Here is a 24,200-nt window from a genome sequence, read left to right on the forward strand (position 1 = left end):
TTTCTACAGGAAAAAAGCGTTTTGAGAACGATAGCAATACGAACTTACTACTATTGCACATTCAGACTTAACTGCAAACGTTCCAGGTTTGTTGTCCTGTATCTCGTCACAACACGGCACGGTTTACTTGGTGCGCGCGAAGAAACGCCACAAACTGTTATAGGACCATGACTCGGGCAAAAATGAAAGCGATTATTATTATTAGCAGCAAGTGCGTCCACTTTTATTCCCACCAGTGCTGTAGGCTATCTATATCAGCCTGACTCAGTGCTTCCTCATCGGTCTTTTGAGATCTATCCAAAGAAACCTATCGCTTCTTAATTCAGTGATTAGTTTGACTCCTCTCCACAACAACCACAGAAGGGACACAAATCCCCAGATCCCTGGAGAAAAGCATGCTGTTTCCTGACATGAGAAAGTTAGGGAACCCGCAAATCTGCTCCACGTCGTGAATGAAATTTCAACCTTCGTAAAACGAGGCGGATATTATCCCAGCCATGTGTTTACAACGCTGTCTCCATACACATGCTGACTATTTCACAAACATAAACGGACTGAATTCGTAGCGTTGGACTCAAGAAAAAGAGCGCACTATCACCCTACAAACCCGAAACAAGTCAGTCAGACTTCATGTTAAGCAGCACATACCTCCTTCAAACGCCACTTTGGTATCGTCCAGTATGATAGTATCCACACAGGAAAACAAAAACAAGACGTATATTCCAACGACACAAAACAAAAAGCGGCGGTTACACGGGGCAGTACGAGGGGAGACAATAGTAGCAGAGCTGTCGGGACAAACTTGGTTGTAGGCTAAACGAGGAAGAGGAGGAGGTGGTGGAGGAGGGAGGAAGAGGAGGGAGGAAGAGGAGGGAGCAGGGCAGGAATGCCTGGAATGATGGAATTCAGTTCCTAGCAGGTGGTGAAAGTAAAGCGCGCTGATTGGTGGAGCACTGCAGCGATGATATCAGCATATATTATGTTAATGACGCATTGCATCACGTCCCCTGAAGGTTAGGCTGCTGTCACTGTTTACCCCTCAGGAGTCTGGTGAAACATTTAGCAGGTGATTAAGGAGAGCTCCCTCCCTTAACAGCCACGTTATAAGTCACTTATGTAGGCTATAAGCCAGTCAGTTAACCATCAACCTTTCAGTTTATTGTTTTAATCTTCCTTAGTTGTAATTCTTAAACTACATAGGCCTATTCTATTATAAATGATTGTGTCAATGTTAACATTTACACCACACATATATTCAGCCCCATACTTAGCTTTTATAATTAATATGAAATGGATAAGTAATAACACTATATTGTAGTTGTATGCAGTCATGTAATGGTGCTAATTAAGAAGTAATATCTGCTCACAACTACATTTATATTATAGTGCCGACTTATTTTGAATGTTTGATGACTTTATTTCACATTCTAGAGTGGTCATAATAGAGGTTGAATGATCCCATTCAGTGTTTAAGTGGAATATTAATCATGCATCACTGAGGTATTTTATCTTATGTTATAGGTTGTTTGGCCTAGTAAATACACAGAGATTCATTAAAAAGTGCAGTGAAAGAGAGAAGGACACAATCATTTAAGGGAATGTACCTGAAAGTTGGTGTCCGCAACTGAAGTCAGTTGTGAAGCATGACTCATGCAGAAGTTTCTAATTAAAAGGTGGAAAAAAAGAAAACAAGTAACAGGAAGTGGTGCTGTTTGTGTGATGGGATGAAGCAGGCCAGTGTATAAGTATGACAACACTGATTAAAAGAACATATTTTTTAATGGCCAATTTAATGGCCATTTTCGACATACATTAGGAGACCTGTCTTGTATTCAAAGCAACGAGTTATGACAATGATAGCTTTTTTCCAGTTTGAGACCATGCAGGGAATTATGCCTAAATTGCACTAAATTCAATACAGTGATTAGTATTGTCATTAATTACATCTGTGCTTTTCTTGCTATGAATTCTAAATATCTGTAGTAAAAAACGTCTATGAATATGATCAATTTTGACCAATTAATTGTTACCTTTTTTATTATAGTCAGAAAATACTAAAATAATGTTCTCAAAATAAATTTATAAAATGGTTGTTCACTTCAAATATGTCACTCTAGTTAGCTCTAAATTAATAACAGCAGGAATCCAAAATGAGTAATTCAAGAGAATCTAATGAGGAATAGGAATAATATATGACAGGCAATCCTTATGAAGTAGATGTTGATGACGTTTCAAAACATACAAGATATGATGTTCAGAATTGAAGCCACAAACCCTCTGTAACTAGTCCTTGCAATGTGCTTTAATACATTAAAATAAAACACTAAAACCTACTAAGAACAGAGTCATGCTAATTGATATCTAATAAATGTTTTATTAAATTCATATTTCAAAGACCACAGCAAGTTATCAGGAGGGAAAGTAATCAGAATTTCCGCATTAAAGACCTCCTGTTGTCTTAATGCCCTGCTTATAGCAAGGTGGCAGTGAAGTAATGAAAGATTGGAGGTCTTTGGAGTTAGTTTAGGATAAAAAGTGAGTGCCCACATCTGTAGACAGTTCAATAAAGCCCTCTCTCTGCAAAAGATGAAAGTGACCCACATAAATATCTTTTTAATCTCCAAGCTGCCCGTCATATGGCTGTCCACACAGAAAATGGATCTTAAACTATACCATAATTCAAAAGTGTCATTATGCGGAAAGGTTCGATCTGTAGAAACATTAAATGTCAGCCCTAATTCAGACAGGCTCTTGAAATGTCACCCTTTGTTCATACAACTTCTATGTATTGCATGATAAAGGGCAGTTAGTCTACACTTTTCAAACACAGACCCGCTCAGTGATCCCCTTCATGGAGGCTATAAGGTGATATAACAGGAGGTAAGTGTGTGATTCTTTCAGCAGTGTGTCAGGGTAAAAATGGAAGGATGGAAGTTCGTTGTTATGCGGACAGTTTATAGAGAAACAGCTGGTGAACAGACAGTATCAGGACATCTGTGAGACTGAAGGCTTCCTTCTCCAGCCCTTCCACATCTTCATCAGCTTCTTGGAGCTGTACGACACCGTCTTCCATAAGCCTGTGGAGGACATGCAGTACACTTAACTTTAACAAACACATTAAAGTAACACTATATTAAAACTATTCTTAATACATAGTGGAAGGCATCTTGATATTATAAATGTTTTCTTGCCGAGAGTTGGATGCTTAGATTGACAACCTTCTTGTATCTGTACAGCAGATATTAAGCTAGCCTGCAACCTGTTGGCTTAGCACAAAGACTGTGTAAAGGGGTACAAAACTAGCCTAATTCTGTCCAAACTTAATAAAATACACTTTCCATCACCTATTAAAACTATTAATTGTTACTTGAACACATTTTACATATTAAACAAATGTTTGTGCTGTTAAAGTGAATTTGTTACCTTTCGACAGAGCCAGGTGTGCTGTCTTTATTCTAAGCTAAGTGTTTTAGCTCCAATGTTAGCATACAAATATGAGAGTACTATTTATCTTCTTCTGTAACTCTGGGCATGCAAATAAATAAGTGTATTCCTTAAACTATGAGTGCTTACCAGCTGTAGCAATCCCTTTGATACTCTGTGTTATACTAGAGGTTTTCACTATAGATGAGATACCTGAGAAGAAGCAAAAACATTATTCATTTAAATCATTTGTAGCCTAATCCTACCTTATTTAATATTCACCGCACACGATATCACCCTTTATCTGTAGCATTTAGTGAATTTTAATGAAACATCCTAAGTATAATTCTCCTACTTTCTCTGCCTGCCTGCCCCTCTTTCTTTTCTACATCCATAACTGATTCTTTAGTCCGAACCTTGTTGAACGACAGCTCCGCAGTCCGGGTCCTGAGCCACCTGCAGCAGGATCTCCTCCACATCTCGGTTTTTCCCCGGAGGATCCACCAGCTTTGTAATCCTTTGCTGAAGGGTCCGAGGCAATGCCATCAGCTGGATAAACTGACCCTCTGGGCTTTTGTCAACCTGCAGGCACAAAAAAAAAGAAAGAAGAATAAACTTGAATGGCAGCCAGAGAGTTCAGACCACCATCGAGACCAGCGTGGTGCATTCAAATTCTCCTCAGAATGTCCCCATTTTCTTGAGTTGGGAACAACTTTGGTCTTCGTGAGCAAAGTGGATACAACAGGAATGTTCCAAAGGTTTTTTTTTGTATTCTATTGCTTGGAGCGTTTAAACAACGTGTTATTATTGTAGTTGTAAACTTGAGGGGTTTGTGCACAACACAACATGAAAGCAGCACAAATCCCCTACCAACAAATGAAACATAATAAATGCACCTGTCAAGTTATTCACATCCGCTCCAAAAGGTTATTGGTTTTTCCTTTGACTGTGCTACACCTTTTTAGCAAGTTTAATTAAAATATGGCCAGTAGTTTTCTTAATCCTACTGACAGTAGCTTGATAAATCAGCCACACAACGTTACTTCTTGGCGGTATAAATTAACACTGGCAGCACAATCCCAACTATCAGATCCACAGGTCTCTTGTGAGGAGTCAACAAAAATGTAGACCGATAACCAGAGTGCATTGTTATTGCAGATATTAATGCACATCAAGATAATCCAACTACTATGTTTAGTAGAAATTATTGTAGTGGGAGAAACTTTAAATACTCAACAATTAAAACATCACAGCCTTGCAACAAGATGCATGACTGAGAGAAATATTTGAGATAATACACTGCCAGTAGTCGGAAACATCATTGTACAAATTTAGAGTTGGTTTGTAATAAAATACACTTTCCATCACCTATTAAAACTATTAATTGTTACTTGAACACATTTGTATACATATTAAACAAATGTTTGTGTTCACTGTGCAAGTTGTGTTACTCACACACTTTACACCCTCCTAACCACTCATTCCTGTTTTTCCAGGCTAGTGTGATCAGTATGTACTTGGTAAAACGAGGAGTGGTGGAAAACTTAAAAAAAATTATGAAAATAAGATTAAACCTTACACCAATAACATGAAGAGAAATATGTACTCATGCCAATAAATGTGCAAACAGACACGTACACACATCTCCCATGTAATACTCATTAACACAGTAAGTCCCGCAGGTTATACCCTATTTAGAGTTTACTGCCAAGTCTTTGACAACACCTTGTACAACTCAGGTCAAAGCTTTGTTCCTATTTTCCCTGAAAAGGCAGGAATAATGTATTTTTTAAGTTAGTAAAGGGAAGCATTTTATGACAATGACAGCTTGTATGTTTTTGCAAATAGTTCTGTAACAGATCAGCAAGAGTTTCTAAAATATCACATTATTACATTTGAAATGCATTCTGTCAAGTTGGTCTTAAATCTCGGTTTATACATCAAATGCCTTGAAAATTCACAAAAGATTATTATGAAGAATTAACCGTAAGAGTAGCTATTCACATGGATATTTGAGACAGGCATTTTGAACAAGGAACAACTGAAGACAAAGCACATTGTTGCTCACATATCAGGAGAGATGATTAAAGTGTGATAGGTCAGCGCATTCGTGTGTGACATTCTTTACCTCCAGTTGCCCTTGTTGAGATTTGTACACCACTTGAGGGCAGTCCCGTAGGATGTTGCTGTACAGAATCCGGAAGTGCTGAATGTTGTCTTTGACGATATTAGCCACCTTGGATTTATCTTCTCCGATCACCATTCTAAAATCCCCTGAGAAGGCACAGACAAAATGTTTTCCCTTAATCGTTAAATACTTTACAGTTTTAATCTACTCTACGCTGTACTAAGATGAGATAAGATACGCTTTTATTGATCCCCAGAGGGTGTTTCAGGAGCATGGCTGTAACACACGCTGAGATATTAAACATCTGGTGTTCAGTTTCCAGTTTAAAAGAAATTAGTGATCCACGTTCATTACTTTACCTTCTGCTTCTGTAACTCATGAATCTATATGGTAACACTCCCTTTGTAAGCACATTCTTAGCATGTCAATATTTTATAGGAGCAACATTAACTGTCACATTATCTGTACAAATCAACCACATTAGTTGTGGGAAATAGAACCATCAGTCTTATAAATGTTATAGATACACCAGTCAACTGATTCAGAACCCTGCTGAGGGCACTGTACTTGCATTAATATCAAAAAGCCAAAAGAAACCGGATATAATTATCAGTTCTTTTTATAACAACAGTAATAAGTGTGTGTGCAAGTGGGAGAGAATTAGAAAAGTTAACTTAGTTTCACATCTCTGTCTGGACTCCTCTTCTCTGTAGAAGTAATACAACTGATTTGGTCATCTTGTGTTGAAGCCTGTATGCATCTTATGAATGTGTTTGATCTTCTTCCAGCTTTTGTCGTAGTACGAGCAAGTTACCAGCATAAGAGAGCCCAGCTATCTGCATGAAGAGGTCCTCCTCAGTGAAGCTCTCTGGCAGCATGAGGAAGGAGGCTGTCACAGCACTCTTCAGGTTGGCCACCAGAGCAGCACGGAGCTTTCCATTCTCATTCTGCAGCAGCATTTTCACCTGCGTGGGTACACAAAGATACACATGTTCATGGATGCAAACATCAACACACGTATGCAACACCTGAAGATTCAACTGAATAGGTATTGAAATGTGAAAATGTCTGTCAGGTATTCTTTAATGAAATGAACATTTAACTGTTATTTTGATTAACTTTTGTCAAAGAAAATGATTCATGATACTGACTGGTTTGTGAAGTCGTCCAGCAACATACATGGTCTTCCAGTGAATCAGGTCATCTATGAGGCACTCTGTACCTATCACACCATATTTGATGATCTAAAAGGGAGAGGAGAAGTTTATTAAAGTTAACAAAGTCTAGCTAGACAACAACAACAACAACACAACAACCTTGAATATAGTTTCAGGATGTGGAGGAAAAGGAAATGCATGTTATTTTTATGTATTCTTTCCTGATATGCTTTTATACTCAGCCGATTTCAGTTAGATTATTTATTCATGAAGATTGTACAAAGCTTTGGCAATACTGTATGTCATTATGGTCATGCTAATAAAGCTATTTGAAATAAAAAATAGAAGATCATTATTTCTGCTAAAAACCTTCTGCTGCTTAAATCAAACACTTAAATCCGACCAAACACAAGAACATGACTGCTTATGACACACATATGGAGAAATTATTATTAACAACATCTCGACAGCTTCTACATGAGAAAAAAAAGTCATTGTGGACTGTAGCGTTGGTGCAGAAAAAAGCATTAAATGTATAAAGCTAGAGAAGTCCTTTACCCTCCCGTCCACAGGCACCAGTGTGTTGTAGTATACAGACGCCCCATGGTCGTTTTGCACGGAGCTGATGGTTGTTGGCCCCAGCAGCTTGAGGATGGAGTAGTGTTTGCGATTCTGCAGCAGATTCATGGTGTGCCATGTCACTGGATCGTCCACAGCAAATACAAAATCAAGCATGTTTTTCTGAAAGCATTAAAACGTAAACACAACTGTATCACATTTTGTTGTTCAAGTAATTAAGATACATCTCTAACATTAACTGTAGTTTATCATCTTTCATTGGAATCATATTGAGATCCAATCATGTTCTGTTTTGCAAATTAATAAAACTGAGCAAATTCTACCACCACCAATGTTTATCACTTCATACACTTGGTACATATACTAAGCCTCAAATGTAAATGCCTTTCCCCTAAACATATGTACATTTCACTGTGTGTGTGTGTGTGTGTGTGTGTGTGTGTGTGTGGGGGGGGGGGGCTAAAACCCCACAAAGCCCTGTAACATGGGACAACAACAACAACAACAACAACGGAGTGCTGGAAATACATCACAAGAGATAAGTATCTCCTTCACTGAAAATGGACCATTAGTCGGACATGTATTTAAGCATTGGTATGCTAGATAGCCTGTAGTTCACTGTTGTACAATTAACTTACAGTGCAAGTTTAATGTTGTGATCAGAGTTCACAGTAATGTCACTTACCCCCATTTGACCTTGGTTGGTGCCTTGTTGTTTGAAAACGCCAGATCCATAAGCAAAAGCTAAACTGAAGTCTTGTGGAAACTGTGATAAGATCCGTCTGTAGACCACGCCGGTGTTATTTAGAGCTGGAATACTCATGTTGAACTAGTTGTAGATAGCTTTCCAGCAACAACACAAGCTCGTCTAAAAGCGGAGTAATCGACTAGATGAAGAGTAAAAAGAAGCTTCGGCCACATAAACTAAGAGATACATTTCAGACTGAAAGTATCAGTGCCAGTAAATACGACTGCATGCCTGAGAAGCACTCAAATTGAGACTTTTATCGTGCATCAGGTCAGTTTGTCAGCTGTGCGCTTGACAGTCGACTTAAATTGACGTCACTGTTCACGCTCCCGCCTGGAGGCTCATGGGAAATCGAGTTCGACATGGAAGGTAAGCAAACTGAGCCGTTAAACTGCGAAAATACCGACTATTTTTCGTGTTATTTTGCATGTAGTTGCGTTTATGATCGATTACACTTGCGATGTATATGCTGGGCAACACACTGCATCTTTTTACAACAGTTTTAGTACATTTTAACAGCTCTATATTCAACCAGCAGAGGGAGGTTTTCGACCAAGTTTAGCTAGGTGGAAATGAGGTAATGCTGATTTATATGGAGGGCCGTGTGCACTCAGATCAGAAGGTACCTGCAGCAGCCAGGGTCTGCTGTGTTGTGTTATGTGAAGTTCCACCAAAAGGAATAGTTAAAAAGGAGTTTTACTGAACTCTAGGAAGATTTGAAACCACATGGATTGTATTTCCTTCTCTTTTTACTTTTTGCTAACCTTTGTTGCACTTTGAATCGCCACGTGCTGAAATGTGGGGCAACAAAGTATTTAGTCAGCCACCAATTGTGCAAGTTCTCCCACTTAAAAAGATGAGAGAGGCCTGTAATTTTCATCCTAGGTATACCTCAACTATGAGAGACAAAATAAGAAAAAAAAATCCAGAAAATCACATGGTCTGATTTTTAAAGAATGTATTTGCAAATTATGGTGGAAAATAAGTATTTGGTCAATAACAAAAGTTAATCTCAATACTTTGTTATATACCCTTTGTTGGCAATGACAGAGATCAAACGTTTTCTGTAAGTCTTCACAAGGTTTTCACACACTGTTGCTGGTATTTTGGCCCATTCCTCCATGCAGATCTCCTCTAGAGCAGTGATGTTTTGGGGCTGTCGCTGGGCAACACAGACTTTCAACTCCCTCCAAAGATTTTCTATGGGGTTGAGATCTGGAGACTGGCTAGGCCACTCCAGGACCTTGAAATGCTTCTTACGAAGCCACTCCTTCGTTCCCCGGGCGGTGTGTTTGGGATCATTGTCATGCTGAAAGACCCAGCCCCATTTCATCTTCAATGCCCTTGCTGATGGAAGGAGGTTGTCACTCAAAATCTCACGATACATGGCCCCATTCATTCTTTCCTTTACACGGCTCAGTCGTCCTGGTCCCTTTGCAGAAAAACAGCCCCAAAGCATGATGTTTCCACCCCCATGTTTCATAGTAGGTATGGTGTTCTTTGGATGCAACTCAGCATTCTTTCTCCTCCAAACTCTAGTTGAGTTTTTACCAAAAAGTTCTATTTTGGTTTTATCTGACCATATGACATTCTCCCAATCCTCTTCTGGATCATCTAAATGCTCTCTAGCAAACTTCAGACGGGCCTGGACATGTACTGGCTTAAGCAGGGGGACACGTCTGACACCGAAGGGTTTGAGTCCCTGGCGGCATAGTGTGTTACTGATGGTAGCCTTTGTTACTCTGGTCCCAGCTCTCTGCAGGTCATTGACTAGGTCCCCCCGTGTGGTTCTGGGATTTTTGCTCACCGTTCTTGTGATCATTTTGACCCCACGGGGTGAGATCTTGCGTGGAGCCCCAGATCGAGGGAGATTATCAGTGGTCTTGTATGTCTTCCATTTTCTAATAATTGCTCCCACAGTTGATTTATTCACACCAAGCTGCTTACCTATTGCAGATTCAGTCTTCCCAGCCTGGTGCAGGTCTACAATTTAGTTTCTGGTGTCCTTTGACAGCTCTTTGGTCTTGGCCATAGTGGAGTTTGTAGGTGACCAAATACTTATTTTACAGAGGAATTTACCAATTAATTCATTAAAAATCCTACAATGTGATTTCCTGGATTCTTTCCCCCCATTCTGTCTCTCATAGTTGAAGTGTACCTAGGATGAAAATTACAGGCCTCTCTCATCTTTTTAAGTAGGAGAACTTGCACAATTAGTGGCTGACTAAATACTTGTTTGCCCCACTGTAAATAAAATTGCCTTGCCTTGCCTTTGTTATCTCATATAATAAATCACAATAGCTACATGTAAGGCGTTAACTTGACATTTTTAAAAGCCGGTTTTTGTTTGGGCTTTTCATTTAATTTCTATCCTCGAGTTTCATTTTCTTTAGAGTGTAAATGTTGTATTCCACTGTACATTTGATAAAAATCTATCTTCATGTATTTAATCATTATCACTTGATGGTAGTTATTGCTCTTGTTAAGATCACATTTTAGAGCAGTGTGTGGGGCTTGAAGTACTTTATTGTAAATCCTGTGAAACAATGAAAGCAAATACTGCGTTTAAACCTAGTGTGAAAAAACTATTCCTTTTATTTGACAACTTAAAAGATTGAACTTTGCCTAGAACCAAATAGCAGCTTTAAATCAAAAGACAGCAAGCACATCTTTGAAAGTTAAATCAATCTGGACTGAGTGTGAGATTCATCTGACTACTACTGCAGCCTTGCAATTCAAACAGGCTATAATCATTCTTCCCCCCTTCATAAACCGCCCATGTTAACATGTATTTGGATGAATTAATATTGAATGTAGTCTAATGACATTTAGCGATATGTCCGCAGAGCCTAATGGGATTGTCAAGAGTTGGACAAATATTATCTTCTCAGTCAATACTGTGAGCCAATGTTTCAGCTAAATGAATAATGATAAGGTCATGTCACTGAATCCTGACTAACACGCTCACTCTGTGAAAGTGCCTTCATTCAGCGACAGTGAAGCACCAGTGCAATTACAAATAAACATTTGTAAAATAGTTCATTATACTACATCCTCTTAATGTGGCATTAATGGTTATGCTCAGACAAGTACATGAATCCATATAAGCCTTGTGCTAGCTAGCCTACTGTCATTTCCTCCTCCCTGTATCTTCAAATTAATGTTGCTGTTATTTTGTGAATCTAGATCATCATCCTTATATGAGACATGATTTCATTTATGTTAAAGGAGTCAAACACTTTTTCAGTTTTCCGTTATTTTTGTGTGTGCAATTTGTGTTGTAACAGTAGTAGCATGTTGAAAAGTAAACTGACATGGCTGATTTAAAGCTGCAAAAACTGAATTTGGTTATTAATGAGTGACGTTGACATATAGCGTTATTAAGTTAATAAAGATGATATATTGACAAACAACTAGCACTCATTTATAGAGAGCAACATTATCGATCATTGGCAGTTTCTTGATGAGGTCCAATATTTACCCTTCTTTAGTTGGTTTAGGACTAACAGCTCCTGAGGGGAATATCAGGCTCTTTGGCTGCTTAATGCTACAAGGTGTTCACCAGCTGGTTGCTAACCTGTGTCTGCTCAGCTGCTTGCTGCTGAGCAGGTTGTGTTCAGAGGGTTTAAGGCTTTTTCCTTGATAACAGCTGCCTGCTGTGACTATGTACTATGCTTTAAGAGTGGTGGGAGGAACATAAAACAGCAAAGTTGTGGGCTGTAAAGCCACTGTAAACAGCATGCTGAATTCTGCTATAAGGCTCATTGGCCCCTTTCAAATGATCCATTGTATCATGGGTATTTTCCACAAAAAAAAAATTAAAGCTTTAACGAAACCACACACCATAGCCAACTGTGTTAATATAAGTGTAAATACCTTTCATATACAGTTTTGCAGCAATTCACTTATTTATGCACATGGGGTAATGGTCATAAACTCAGATAATGAGGCAAAATAAGTACAATACACATTTTCACAGATTTGACAGTTTTTTTAAGACATGTAATACAAAGTCCACCTCTATTATACTTTTGTAAAGCTGGTTCAGCGTCAACAAACTGGTTGCAAGAAAATTGACAAGAACAGAGGCTTTATTATAAATATCGTGAGAATCCTACCATCACACCTCAATCTTTCCTCACAGTGTTTGTGTGGGCCAGTGCGAAAAATGAAACTGAAGAGACCGGACTGAAAGAGAAGGTTGTCTTGTATCTTATCAAACTGAATAAATGTTTATGGTGATCGCGCTCGCGCATTGATTTTCTTATTTGAAGTGCTTTGGCCAATGTTTCCTTTCTGTAGATTAGTTGGAAAGTGGAACATGATTTACAGCTTACAGCCCCTCTCCTTGAGTTAGACTCGCCTCCACAGGAGCAGCTAATTTGGCTTGGCTTGGCAAAGACCCAGAAGGTAGTTTACTGCTGCTGTTACTACATAAATATCAGTCAGCCTCTTTAGAGGATTTTCAGAAGGCATAATGGAGGGTGCAGAGCAGACCTCTGCCAAAGGTGATTTCACATGTTCTTTGGATGGTCCCACATCATGAGTTTGGAAGAGGTTCTTCTGACTTTGGTTTGTTTCTGACATTTTAAGTAGTAACGTAGAAACGCTACAAAGAAGATGTGTTGTAGTTTTGTACTCAGGGTGTTTAAACTACACCTTGATATATGTATGAAAAATGTTCCGACTTAAGGGGGCATTCACGACAGTTTGCCTAGTTGGGAACTATTTTTGTTATACGTATCACAAGAATCTAGCACGCCTGCAAAGTTAACGAAAATAAAACATAATCTTTGTATCCTTGGTCCAGGCTTTTTCAACACATTTCATAACATTGGGGTAAACAGGTTTTCTGTTATCCTCCTGGTAGTCAAACTGAGCCGAAAACATGAACTCCTTGGCAGAGGTACAAGAAGATGAATACAGATTGAAGTGAATGCTGCTAATCCTCTGAGGCAATTAAACCGTCACCTGATAGTAAAGCCATAGTGAAGCACCATCTTGCTTACACACATGTCCGATGTGTGAATACAAACGTGTACACACATGCACTATAGGGGAATATTTTACGCCAGTTGCCATGGAGATTGCCCTTGCTTCTGATGCCTTGTTCTTGAACATCAAAAGAAATGCACCATTAACCACACACATCTTCTTTAGATACACAGCTGCTCCAGGCCCAGCAGAAGACACAAACACAAGCGGACACTCTTATCTTACTCCACTGAAGCAATCGGTCAGTGTGATTCATAATAAGAACGTCTGAAGCTAACACGCATGAGAGAGGACAATTAGACTTATAGTTTGTTACCATGATCTCCGATTGTTATGCACAAATGCTTAAAGTATTGTAAAGATCAGATTTGATGAGAAAACTTTGATACAGACTAATGCAATCATTGCTTATCTTTCATTTGCGTGGAGTAATCTGTTATATTTATGGTATGGACCATTGTGGTGTCGCATTGAAAAAGAATGGTGGAATCCAAATGTGTGTGATGTTGCGTGTAATATCATTGGTCGTGTTGTAGATATGCCAATCCCTTTTGAAAAATGCTGTTGTGTTTAATCTCTGCCTCGCCTGCTGCTGCACCGCTGACCTGAAAGCTTTGCTGTTACACCCCTAACTCCACCCCAGCATCCATCTAGTTGGGTGCCTGAAAACTAGCATGGCTTTTTTTTACCTTACATTGCTTGTGGTATAAAGTACGCTGATTCAACAGTCCATCAGTGACTTATTTTATTGTGCTTCCCGAACCAACTTGTATTGTCGCCATGGTCGTTTTCACTCTTGAATTTTGTGTTGTGTAAAAAGGCACCCTTCAAATATGTCTATAGCTCAAATCAGTCAGTCTATATTCAGCACTGCAACACAGAAGTCCATTTTGCTGTGTGTACAGGTGTTTTGGGGATTTGCTGCAGATATCTGAGTCGTGCGTGGGTGTTTTTAATCTTGTAACTCCATCAATCCATCCATCCATCCAACCAGCCAGCGGTGCTAAGGTTCATTCAGAGAGCCATCTTTCATAATAGCTCGGATGGTTCTACATCATTCCCTAAAGTAGCTTCAAAGGCTGGATAGATATTTAAATCCATGTTTTTTCTTCTTGTTTTTCAACTGAGTCATAGCGTAATCACTGATTTAATTTGAAATGCAAGAGGCACCGGGAGTTGACCTCTGTAATGGCCTAGCATAGCAAGAGCTTGTGTGAAGACAGGACTAGACTGTGAGTTTACATCATTATATAACCCTGTCGCTTCCTGGGTTGACTCCCCTGGGTTTTCATCAACCTGCGGTGTATCTGAGATGCCTCCCTGCCAGTTAGACTCCTATCCATTCTTCTTTACTCTTCTTTATTAACTGCCATACATATCAGAGTTATTTACCAATCGATAACATTTGGATTGAGTTGGAATTGAATTCATTCATTATTGTCAATGTTTGAATTTGCAATTACATGTGTGCCCCTGTACTGAGATTGTAGCATGTACTACAACATGTCACAAGCATTGACAGATGATGCCAGATGTTCACATAACCCAATAATATCAGATTGTTCTAAATCTCAAATCATCCAGTGAAGCCACAGGAGGTTGATCCCTGTCATACTGAACCACACACACACACACACACACTTGGGTATTTGCAGCAAATCCCCACGAGGCAGCATTTACCCAGGCCTGTGCACACACACACACACACACACACACACACACACACACACACACACACACACACACACACACACACACACACACACACAGGAATGAGAAATCATTAAATATAGTGTTGTATTTCTAAAATACTCATCCCATCTGCTGATCACATTCGTTTCTGAATAAATTAGTGTTTTTATAATGAGTCAACTCACTTGTTTGTGCAGAACGCTTAAAACGTAGTGAGGGCTGGATGTGTTTGTATGTCAGCATCTGTGTTTTTGTGTACACGACTACACGGCAGTGTGTGTATACGACACACATTTATTTGATGACGGCAGATTGAATATGTGTTATGAAGTGTCGTGTTTGTGTCCTGAAACATGTAGGGCAGGATGAGCTTAGTGTGTCGCTACAATTCACACTGCAGCGCTGTGACTCACTCGGCTCTCTGCTGGTTGACTGAACACACACACACACCCCCCCCACCACTCGCTGGGCTTGACTCATTGTGACTACAAATGTGCATCCTGCATGTTGTGCAAAAATATATAACAACACAGGTTTGTTTTTTGCAATATTCGACAGCATTGTATTTCGCTTTACCACTCTCTCACTTGAGTCCGATGGACGATTCATGTTCTGACACGTCTCTGGAGATTTCGTTTTCTATGACAAGAAAAGTGGGTTCACCTTTTTTCTGTCATCAGCACATTTTGTGTCACAAAGCATACATTTTGAAGCACCCTTAAAGAATGGTCTCACATAGATTTAAGAGCACAGTTCATCTCTGTCACAGTTTGATGTTCACCTGTTAAACCTTTCACATAAAGGGGTGAATAGAAAGAGTGTAGTTGCTGATGGAATACCGTGCCATTTTGTGCAGTCATCTGTACGCCACTCCCTCCTCTTCTGCGTGTAACAAACCCCAATGTGTGAGTCACTCAAAAATAGCTGAGGTTTGGAAGAGATAAGAGTGTTTTTCAGTAAAAACTGAAAGCAGCCTTTCAATGTCATAAAGGTCAAGGAATTCATCATTTCCATCAATTGAGATGGTGTCAGTGTAGAAAGTGGTTTGCTTCGAGGAATCTCAATGCTTGACGCTCTATGAGCAGTCAAATCTGATAAAGTGGTCGGAGAAAATGTCTTAATTAGTTAACACATATTTAAGAAGTCAAGATGGATCTACTGTAGCGCTGTATCATTTCTTCTCCTGCAGTCTTTCTGTTCTTCTTCATTTGTGGGATTTCTTCCTACTTGAATAATCCCCCTTCTTCCTCTTTTCTCCTCATCTTCTGTCTTTTTGTTACGCTTGGAGCTGTGTAGACACTACTGCTGCTGCTGCTGCTGGCATTTAGAAGAAGTGCTTTTCTCCTGCTCTGAAAGACTGACTGCGTAATGAAGCCAGGCATAGGAAGGAGATGTTTGTTTAAGAGTAATAAGTGAAATAGACAGATAAGCAAATAGCCCAAGCTGTAGAGTATTTCCTCTGAAGCTAGAAGGCATTTATGTATTTGAGCATGTGATTCGACATCCATGTCTCTAATTGTGTTCTGCTTGGGAGAGGACGTTTGCCAACAAAGTGACTCACTAGTTTAACAGATTTAGCCATTTTTAGCAATCTACCTCCCTACCTCAAGGAACTCCTCACCCCCCATACCTCCTTGCGGACCACCCGCTCCAGCAACTCCAACTTCCTCAAACCCCCCAGGACTAAGCTCCGTACTATGGGAGACCGGGCCTTCTGCTCGGCTGCTCCCAGTCTGTGGAACGCTCTCCCCGACCAAGTGAGAGCACCACAGACCGTGGAGGCTTTTAAAAAAGGCCTCAAAACCCATCTCTTCAAAAGAGCCTTTGCCTAGACCTTTTTATCACCCTTTTATTTATTTTTATTTTTGTATTGCTTTTTATTAATTCTACCGTGTTGTGTAATGTTTATTTATACTGTTCATGCTCACTACTTGTAGCACTTTGGGATTTTAAATCAAATATGAAGTGCTTTATAAATGGAACCCATTATTATTATTACCATTTTAATATCTGTGGATTATTTGCCACCATACATCCATTTCAGAGATCACATACTTGTCGCTACAGGGTCCTCGCTAGCATTGCTTCTATCCATGCCACCATTACCTCCATGTGCTGCTTTTTTAGAGCAATGCACATTATTGAGGAGCATCACGTTCCACTGGAGGGAATCATTAAGCCGCTGCAGAGGAATGAATCTGTGTCCCTGTCCCCTCTTCCTTTCTCCGTTTCCTGTTAATCTCTACTATGCTTCAGTGGTTTCATATCTGCCCTCCATTACTCCACATGCTTTGAATGACAACATATTGGCATAAGCGCATCCTCAGAAGGGGGATATGTGTTCAGCTCTATGAGAATGAATCCACTAAAAAACGTGTCAGCAGTGCCACAATGGCGGGAAAATGGACAAAGGAAAGACAGGTTGAGGAGGAGAGTAGAAAGATGGAGGGAAGGATGGTGGGAGAGGGAGGTGTGGTTTTCAGAGCAGGGTATCCATCCCTGAACTCCACCTTATGCGCGCTAGGAAACCCCCTTCCAGTGGCTGCACACGGCACGCAACGCTACAAGGCTGCAGCACGACACACTTACGCAGCCTATGATGTAGGAGGATGATGACAGAAGAGAGGAGTAGGCGAGGGGGGAGGGGGAGGCATCCAGTGAGTGTGGCAAGTGAGGGAGAGAGTGAGGGAAAGGGCAGAGTGAGAGGGTGAGATAAGCAGAGAGAGCAGCATCTCTGAGCACATTCAGCTCGCAGCAGCTCAGGAGGCAGGACGGCAGAGCAGAGGGGGGAGAACACCTGCCTAACCAAAGGGGGCGACAACACACCTCTCTCTCTCTCTTGGACACACCGCTCGAACGTCACAGACACGCATTTGTGAGGAGGCGTGAGGCTCAGAAGGAAGAACACTACACACACGCACGCTGTTTGCTGGCTTAGCTGTGCTGGGGAGAGCTGTCTCTTGAAGACTGGACCAGAGCTTTATCCATCGCTTCATCCATCTTCCTCTTCCTGCTTCCCATTCCTCCAACTCAGAAGCAGCTCTCCGTTACACACACCTCAATCATTTGGACTGATTTGCTCGCTGTCATTCATCCAACCTCTGGTCAGGGTCTCTCTCTGTAACCATCTCCGCCCCGTTTCACTCCAATCAGCCAAGAAATCAAGACACAGTGAGAAGCCGACCCTTCAACCGCAATCATGAACTTCCTCCGACGCCGTCTCTCTGACAGCAGCTTCATGTCCAACCTGCCCAATGGCTACATGTCAGACCTGCAGAGGGCAGACCCACCTGCCACCCCTCCGCCCACCGCCACCTCCCCTTCCCAGCCAGGTGGACCAGCAGCAGCGGTGCCAGCCCTGTCTCCTACCAAATCTCCATCCCCATCCCAGGCTCCAGCCAGCCCTGCTGTCCAGGAGCGCCGTATGAGCCAGGCGGCTCCGCAGCCCCAACAGGCCCCGTCTTCCTCCTCTTCCTCTGGCTTCTTCAGCTCCTTCAGCTCCATCAGCTCCATCACCAACGTGGTCAAACAGACGGCTGCGTCCGCCGCCGGGTTTGTGGAGCAGTCTGCTCCTTCTCCCTCACTCTCCAAGAAGTTCAAGATCCTGTTGGTCATCGATGAGCCGCAGCATGAGTGGTAAGTGACTTCACTGAGGGGTTATGGGAGTTGACTGATGGGAAGTTGGGTGGTTGTGCTAGCTGGCTTTTTATTTTACTGTTCAGATTTGGTGTGAAGAAATGTTTGGGTTATAGTCAGCCAGGAATATATTTTAAAAAATTGGAACACAAGTGCATTGGCTAAACGTTGACAGATACGTGAAATTGATATTAATCTTCCATTAATCCTTAAATAATGATCACATCCTTTTTGTTTGTGTGTCTTTGTATTTAAATGTTTTCCATCCTCTCCTTAAATAGAAAGTGTTTTATGTGAACCTTTCTGACGTCATGACTCATGTGCCTGCATGCTTATGTCTGTGAGCGAGTGTTAGGAGAGCTAGGAGTTATTGTTTCTATCCCTCGACAGCACACGTTGGATATGATCCTTATATCAACTCATACATCATTCAGAGTCGTAAAAGAGCAGATAGCTCTGAATAAAACATCACAAACACAAGCGAAATGTAAGCGCTTGGCAGTGTAATCATGTTTGCTCTCTTACTCACTGCCTGCTGTTTCTGCAAATCACTTTTTCAGGCTACAAAGGTTTTCCTGAGTCGATGTTGATCATGGATTTTACAGCCATTCATTGCTGTCATTATCTCAGTGTAGTTTCATTTCCTGTATCCCTGTATGTGTGATCAAGTGGCGACACGCGTGACCTTTCCATTTTGAATGGACCTTCTGGACCGTTGTAATGTTGCAATTATATTTGACTGTCCCACAAACGTATGTGATATGGTCAAAAGCAAAGCAGACAAGTAAGCAAGTGAACATTGAGTTGTGATTTCCCTTCTTTTTTATGTGAACTTGAGCCTGTGTGGAACGCTGGTTGGCCATATAATGTTGGAAGCTGACTCTACTTGCTGACTTCTACTGTTTAAAAAGGACTTTTTGTAGTGTGGATTGATTGTAAAATAATTTCCAACTCTACTTCAGTAAATGTTTGACACACAAATGTATTGAAACATGTTTGACTGCCCATAAAAAAATATATTAACAAATCCTTCTTTGGGAATTTGCCATTGTAGGTATCTGATCCTGAGATTTAAGTGTCAGCAAAATGTAAAATGCAAATGCCACTAACTGCATTCCCACTGCTACCCATTCTGGCTCCAAGTTCCATTCTCTTTAAATTGAGTATTGAAAGTCCACAATACTATCTATCTATAATCCTATTTGTATTACTGGCATTTGTTTTGGAATAAGGCGGTGCCATGCTTAATTGATGAAGCACTGTCTGAGTTACAGACACTGGTACACGAAACGGACTGAAAGCTTTTCACTGTAGTCAATATGACTTCCAACACAATCAGACCAGGATTAGCTCTATAATGCTACATCATGTGTGGACACATGCATGAGTGCTGAGGTTCCACGACACAGTACCTACTGAATGTAACTGGCAGCTCTGCATTATGGTAATCCTGTGTCTCTTGCTGAAAGTGTTTTGGTGGCTTATGGTTGGATGGCTGCCACCATCAGGATGTGTCTGCAGCTTACATTTAGAAAAGATGCAGTTGAATGCTTTGACTTTACTTAACAAAGTCCCCCTTGTAATAAATATGGAGGGGGCACTCATCAGAATTGCATAATCAGTATGTCTGATGTATAATGAGCTTTTTCAGGCTCTGATCATTTGAATTGTAAACTGTCAATGCTGAGAGGAGGGGCTAAGAGAGGTTTGTGTTTACTAACTCTTTTCACCTGCTAAACACATGAGCAACAGCAAACTACCGTACTGTGCCAGAGAAAAAACGTTTGAGAGTTTACTTTTAATAGCAGACCATGGTAATGATGACACCAATACCCCTAGGACGTAACTACCAATGGACTCCCAAGTCAGATGGGCCATCATTGTTTGTTTTTTAATTCTTACTCTGACTACTTGTCTTTTTTTTTATATAGCTTATTACTCCGTAGTTAGCTGCCTTTTTATATGGTTGTCATAAAAAAAATCTAAGTTAAAATAGTTCCTGTATCCTGTTGTTATTGAACCCGTTAATGGTCTAAGACCTTAAACAAAGTGATTGTAAGCACCACTAACAATGCTGTCACACAGGCTAAACAAAGAAAGATCAGATTTCTCAATTTGTTGTGACATACAGAATCCATATAGGTTTCATGTTTGCGGTGAATTCATGTGACAATGCAAACGTCTGTCAAGTGACTGCTGTAAAATAGAAACATGTTCAGGTTCTTGCAAAAGGACTCCAACATATGTTTCTACATTGCTGTCCTGGTCCGAACCAGATGCATTCATAAATATTAATGTAGATTCTTTGGGAGGAGGCAGACAGAGCTTCCTTAAAGCATCTGGGCCAGAGAGGTATTCTGCTAAATGATATTGATTTTCCACTCAGTTAAGAACAGGGCCTGACCCCCTGATCCCACCGGAAGCGTCTGCGCTGCGGCTGCGCCGCGCTGCGACCTCCTCCTGCGTCCTAACCCACCAGGCGCGTTTCAAAACGTTGCGGAAGCGGAGCGTCGTGTGTGCAGCCTCGCAGTTGTTGGATGAACATTCCACTTCCTGCCTGCGCTGCGCTGCGTCAAAAACAGGATTCATCCTATATTTTAGAAATTCCTTGCGGGGAGGAGCTTCTGGGATGCTTCGACCTGCGCTGCGCTGCGTTGCGTTGCGCTGCGTTGCGTTGCGTTGCGCTGCGTTGCGCTGCGTTGCGCTGCGCTGCGTTGCGCTGCGCTGCGTTGCGCTGCGCTGCGTTGCGCTGCGCTGCGCTGCGGCGTTTTTAGCGATCGCGGCCACTCTAGTCAATGGGTGCTATTCCACCAGACACGCTGCGCCGCGCTGCGCCGCGCTGCGCCGCGCTGCGCCGCGCTGCGCCGCGGCTCGAAGCGTCCCAGAAGCTCCTCGCCGCAAGGAATTTCTAAAATATAGGATGAATCCTATTTTTGACGCGGCGCAGCGCGCGCAGGCAGGAAGTGGAATGTTCATCCAACAACTGCGAGGCTGCACACACGACGCTCCGCTTCCGCAACGTTTTGAAACGCGCCTGGTGGGTTGGGACGCAGGAGGAGGTCGCAGCGCGGCGCAGCCGCAGCGCAGACGCTTCCAGTGGGATCAGGGGGTAACAGAAATGACCCTTCTGTAATGATTCTGTATGTCGTGCACATCAAGGCTAAACTTAGAAATATGGGAACCTCTCTGGTTTTCTGCACACACCAAAATAAGTACTTTGATGGATAGCATCAGCCTGAATGTATTTTTTGTTTAGAAACCAAACATAGACATACCATAACTGAATGTATCTCAGTTTACTGTACTGCTGGACCACACATCATCAGAATCGTATTACAAACAGTCATTTTACACCCAGACTAAGAAATTACAATCAGATTACACCTGTCAATTATGAACTAAAACATCATAATAAATGTTCCGTCACAGTGGTTGTGTTGATACATTTGCAGTGGATGATAGTGATAAGCAGAAATAGGATATTGTTTTCTCCTCATGTGTCTTCTTCTCCTTTAGTCCTGTGTAACTGCATTTGCCTTTTGCCAAAATAAAGCTCTTGTTTTTCCTTATTTAAAATTCCCTTTCTAAATATATCTATGCATCTTGAAATAGCCAGATAAAAAATACACATTCATGCAGTAAGAAACGTGTTTGTTCTCGATGAAACTGGCATCCCCTTTATTGTAGAAAGTAAGCAGTACACAATCACGTCTCTCTACATCTAATGGCTTATTCTCCGTGCTCTCAAATATCGTCTGTGCTGATATGACGGCTTACTCTGACTGTGCCACAAAAAGAGACCACAATGGAAGTCCAGCAAAAAAGGCCGTAAGATTTTTTTTTTTCCAGGCAATTCAGAGTGTGAGTGTGCATGTGTGTGTTCTAGCAGCCTCATGTAGTCCTTATGTAACAAACCCATGTTGGCGGGTGAGGGGATAGACAGTGTCCTCCAGGGCTTCTCAAGGTTACATCTGCACATAGCGGAGGATAAAGAAAGATAGAGATCTGTCTTAATCCTCCCCTCTCTGTCGTCAATATGAGACAATCTGGGAATCTCCATTATTTTTTTCGGGCGTCTAGGTGACGCTCTTTCCTGTTTATCTCGCCCTCTCTCTGTGTGTTTTTCTTCGCCTCTTTGCTTCCCGGCTCTCTGCCTTTCATCATGACACTGTTTCTGTGTGTGGCTCCAGAGAAAGTGCTCAGGGCTCCTGATGTGAGGAAGTAATGAGAAGAGACATGATGATTCAGCAGTTTCAGCCCAAAGGCCACATCTGCTCTCTCTCTCTCTCTTTTCCTCTCACTGCTCTCCCTCTCTTTATCCTTCTCTTTTGAATGTGCAGTTTTGTGCCCGAGTTCCAGTGAGCACATTTACCACCTATATTGCATAACTACCCATCAGAGCAGATTATTTGGGACTTTTTGATGACTCATGGTGGAGGGTTGTGTTGGTTTGACTGCAGGTTGACGCACAGTCCTCTGACGAGCAGGGTTCATGCTGAATGTCACATAATCTGCCTGCCGTTAAAGTTTTAACTGGCTGGTTTCTGAGCGCCTACTAATTAGCAAACGAGTGAAAACATTGAAATTGCTTCACAGAAGTGGTGGTGGTATAACCATTATGTTAATCAGTTATTCTCACTGCATAGTTTTTCCAAAAAGTGACTATAAAGCATATTAACTAGGGCCGGGACTTTAACGCGTTAATTAAGATTAATTAATTACACAAAAATTAACGCGTTAAAAAAATTAACGCATTTTAATCGCACTTATTTTTGCACCGCGGAACGTTTCTCACTGGATGAGTTTCAGGCGTACCGATTATACTGGAGCACCAACTAACGTTCATGACTTCAGACAACAACAAACCACAGTGAACAACAGTGGGAAATGTTGTTTTAAAAAACGGACGGATGGAAGCGTCGATAAGAGCACGGTTGTGTGCAAATTATGCAAAAAGGAATTCGCATATCACCGCAGCACATCAAGCCTCAAGTATCACCTCAATGCAAAACATATAGCAGCTAGCGTGGAAGCTAGCGTGGACGTTAGCCTCTTTTATCGCGTTCACACCAAAAAGAGCCGGTACTAAAATTAGTTCACCCCACGAAAGTCCCTGCTAGAGAGCAGGGACTTTCGTACGGCTCTCTTGTGAGAAGAGAGCTATATGTCTGATTGGCTGGGCGGATTGCAAATCACGCCCCGTAAAACTCCCAAAAAGTTTGTGAAGCCGCCATTGTCGCCATATCCTCGCATTAGCATTATTAGCATTAGCCCAGCGCAGAAACGCAGAGAGACTAACTTATGGCAACACAAAATAAAACATGGGAGCGGTGGAGATGAGGAGGTGTCGGCGTTCTGGCGATTTACTCGGAAGTCCCCAACTCCGGGGACTTCCGGCCGGGGACTTTGGGCGGCAGTATACGCCGTGAAGTGGTTTGCGGCCTGCCAGTAAACCCAAAGCAGAAGAAGAAGAAGTGACGTCAGCGGCTACATTTGCCTAATCCACCCCCAGGTTCAAAGAGTTCTCATGAACTAAATTCTCATGAACCTTTGTGGGAAAAGTACTGCGGTGTGAATACGCCTAATGGTATACTAAAATCCATGTGAAAAAAATTGCTTCTCACTGTTCTCAGGTCAAATATTTATATGTGATTAAAAATGCGATTAATTTCGATTAATTAATTACAAAGCCTCTAATTAATTAGATTAATTTTTTTAATCGAGTCCCGGCCCTAATATTAACTACAAAATAAAAAAGACATTGCTTTTATTGAATGATTTTAATTGGGATGTCAACGACCTGTATTTAATTTTAAAGAGCATTACATTTTGTTAGTTTGCT

General features: G+C 41.3%; 3 protein-coding genes across 4 annotated transcripts in view; 1 reads left to right on the top strand and 2 right to left on the bottom strand.

Annotated features, from left to right (window-relative positions):
* vgll4b (vestigial-like family member 4b) overlaps window positions 1–855 on the bottom strand; it is a 36,136-nt gene extending 35,281 nt beyond the window's left edge. Inside the window, exon 1 of the mRNA XM_034219228.1 lies at window positions 649–855. The gene's annotated coding sequence lies outside the window, so the exon portion shown is untranslated. The remainder of the gene's footprint in view (window positions 1–648) is intronic.
* A 1,164-nt stretch (window positions 856–2,019) lies between these two features.
* Window positions 2,020–8,259, bottom strand: tamm41 (TAM41 mitochondrial translocator assembly and maintenance homolog). Its single transcript, XM_034219383.1, has 8 exons — window positions 7,973–8,259; window positions 7,267–7,449; window positions 6,703–6,795; window positions 6,366–6,516; window positions 5,552–5,697; window positions 3,840–4,005; window positions 3,574–3,636; window positions 2,020–3,077 (listed from the first exon to the last, which is right to left on the bottom strand). Exons 1-8 carry the CDS (start codon window positions 8,108–8,110, stop codon window positions 2,986–2,988), a joined length of 1,032 nt encoding a protein of 343 aa, XP_034075274.1. The 5' UTR covers window positions 8,111–8,259; the 3' UTR covers window positions 2,020–2,985.
* The window catches only part of syn2b (synapsin IIb), an 89,259-nt gene continuing 73,268 nt past the window's right edge, over window positions 8,210–24,200 (top strand). The window contains exon 1 of one of the 2 annotated variants that reach the window (XM_034219382.1): window positions 8,210–8,404. In XM_034219382.1, coding sequence (XP_034075273.1) covers window positions 8,379–8,404 — 26 coding nt within the window. In that variant the 5' untranslated portion in view covers window positions 8,210–8,378. Of the gene's footprint in view, window positions 8,405–17,394; window positions 18,359–24,200 lie in introns of those variants that run through there. The other variant, XM_034219381.1, reaches the window with a different exon arrangement.

The sequence above is a fragment of the Gymnodraco acuticeps genome, unplaced genomic scaffold (assembly GCF_902827175.1).
Source record: "Gymnodraco acuticeps unplaced genomic scaffold, fGymAcu1.1, whole genome shotgun sequence".
Classification (NCBI taxonomy): Eukaryota; Metazoa; Chordata; class Actinopteri; order Perciformes; family Bathydraconidae; genus Gymnodraco; species Gymnodraco acuticeps.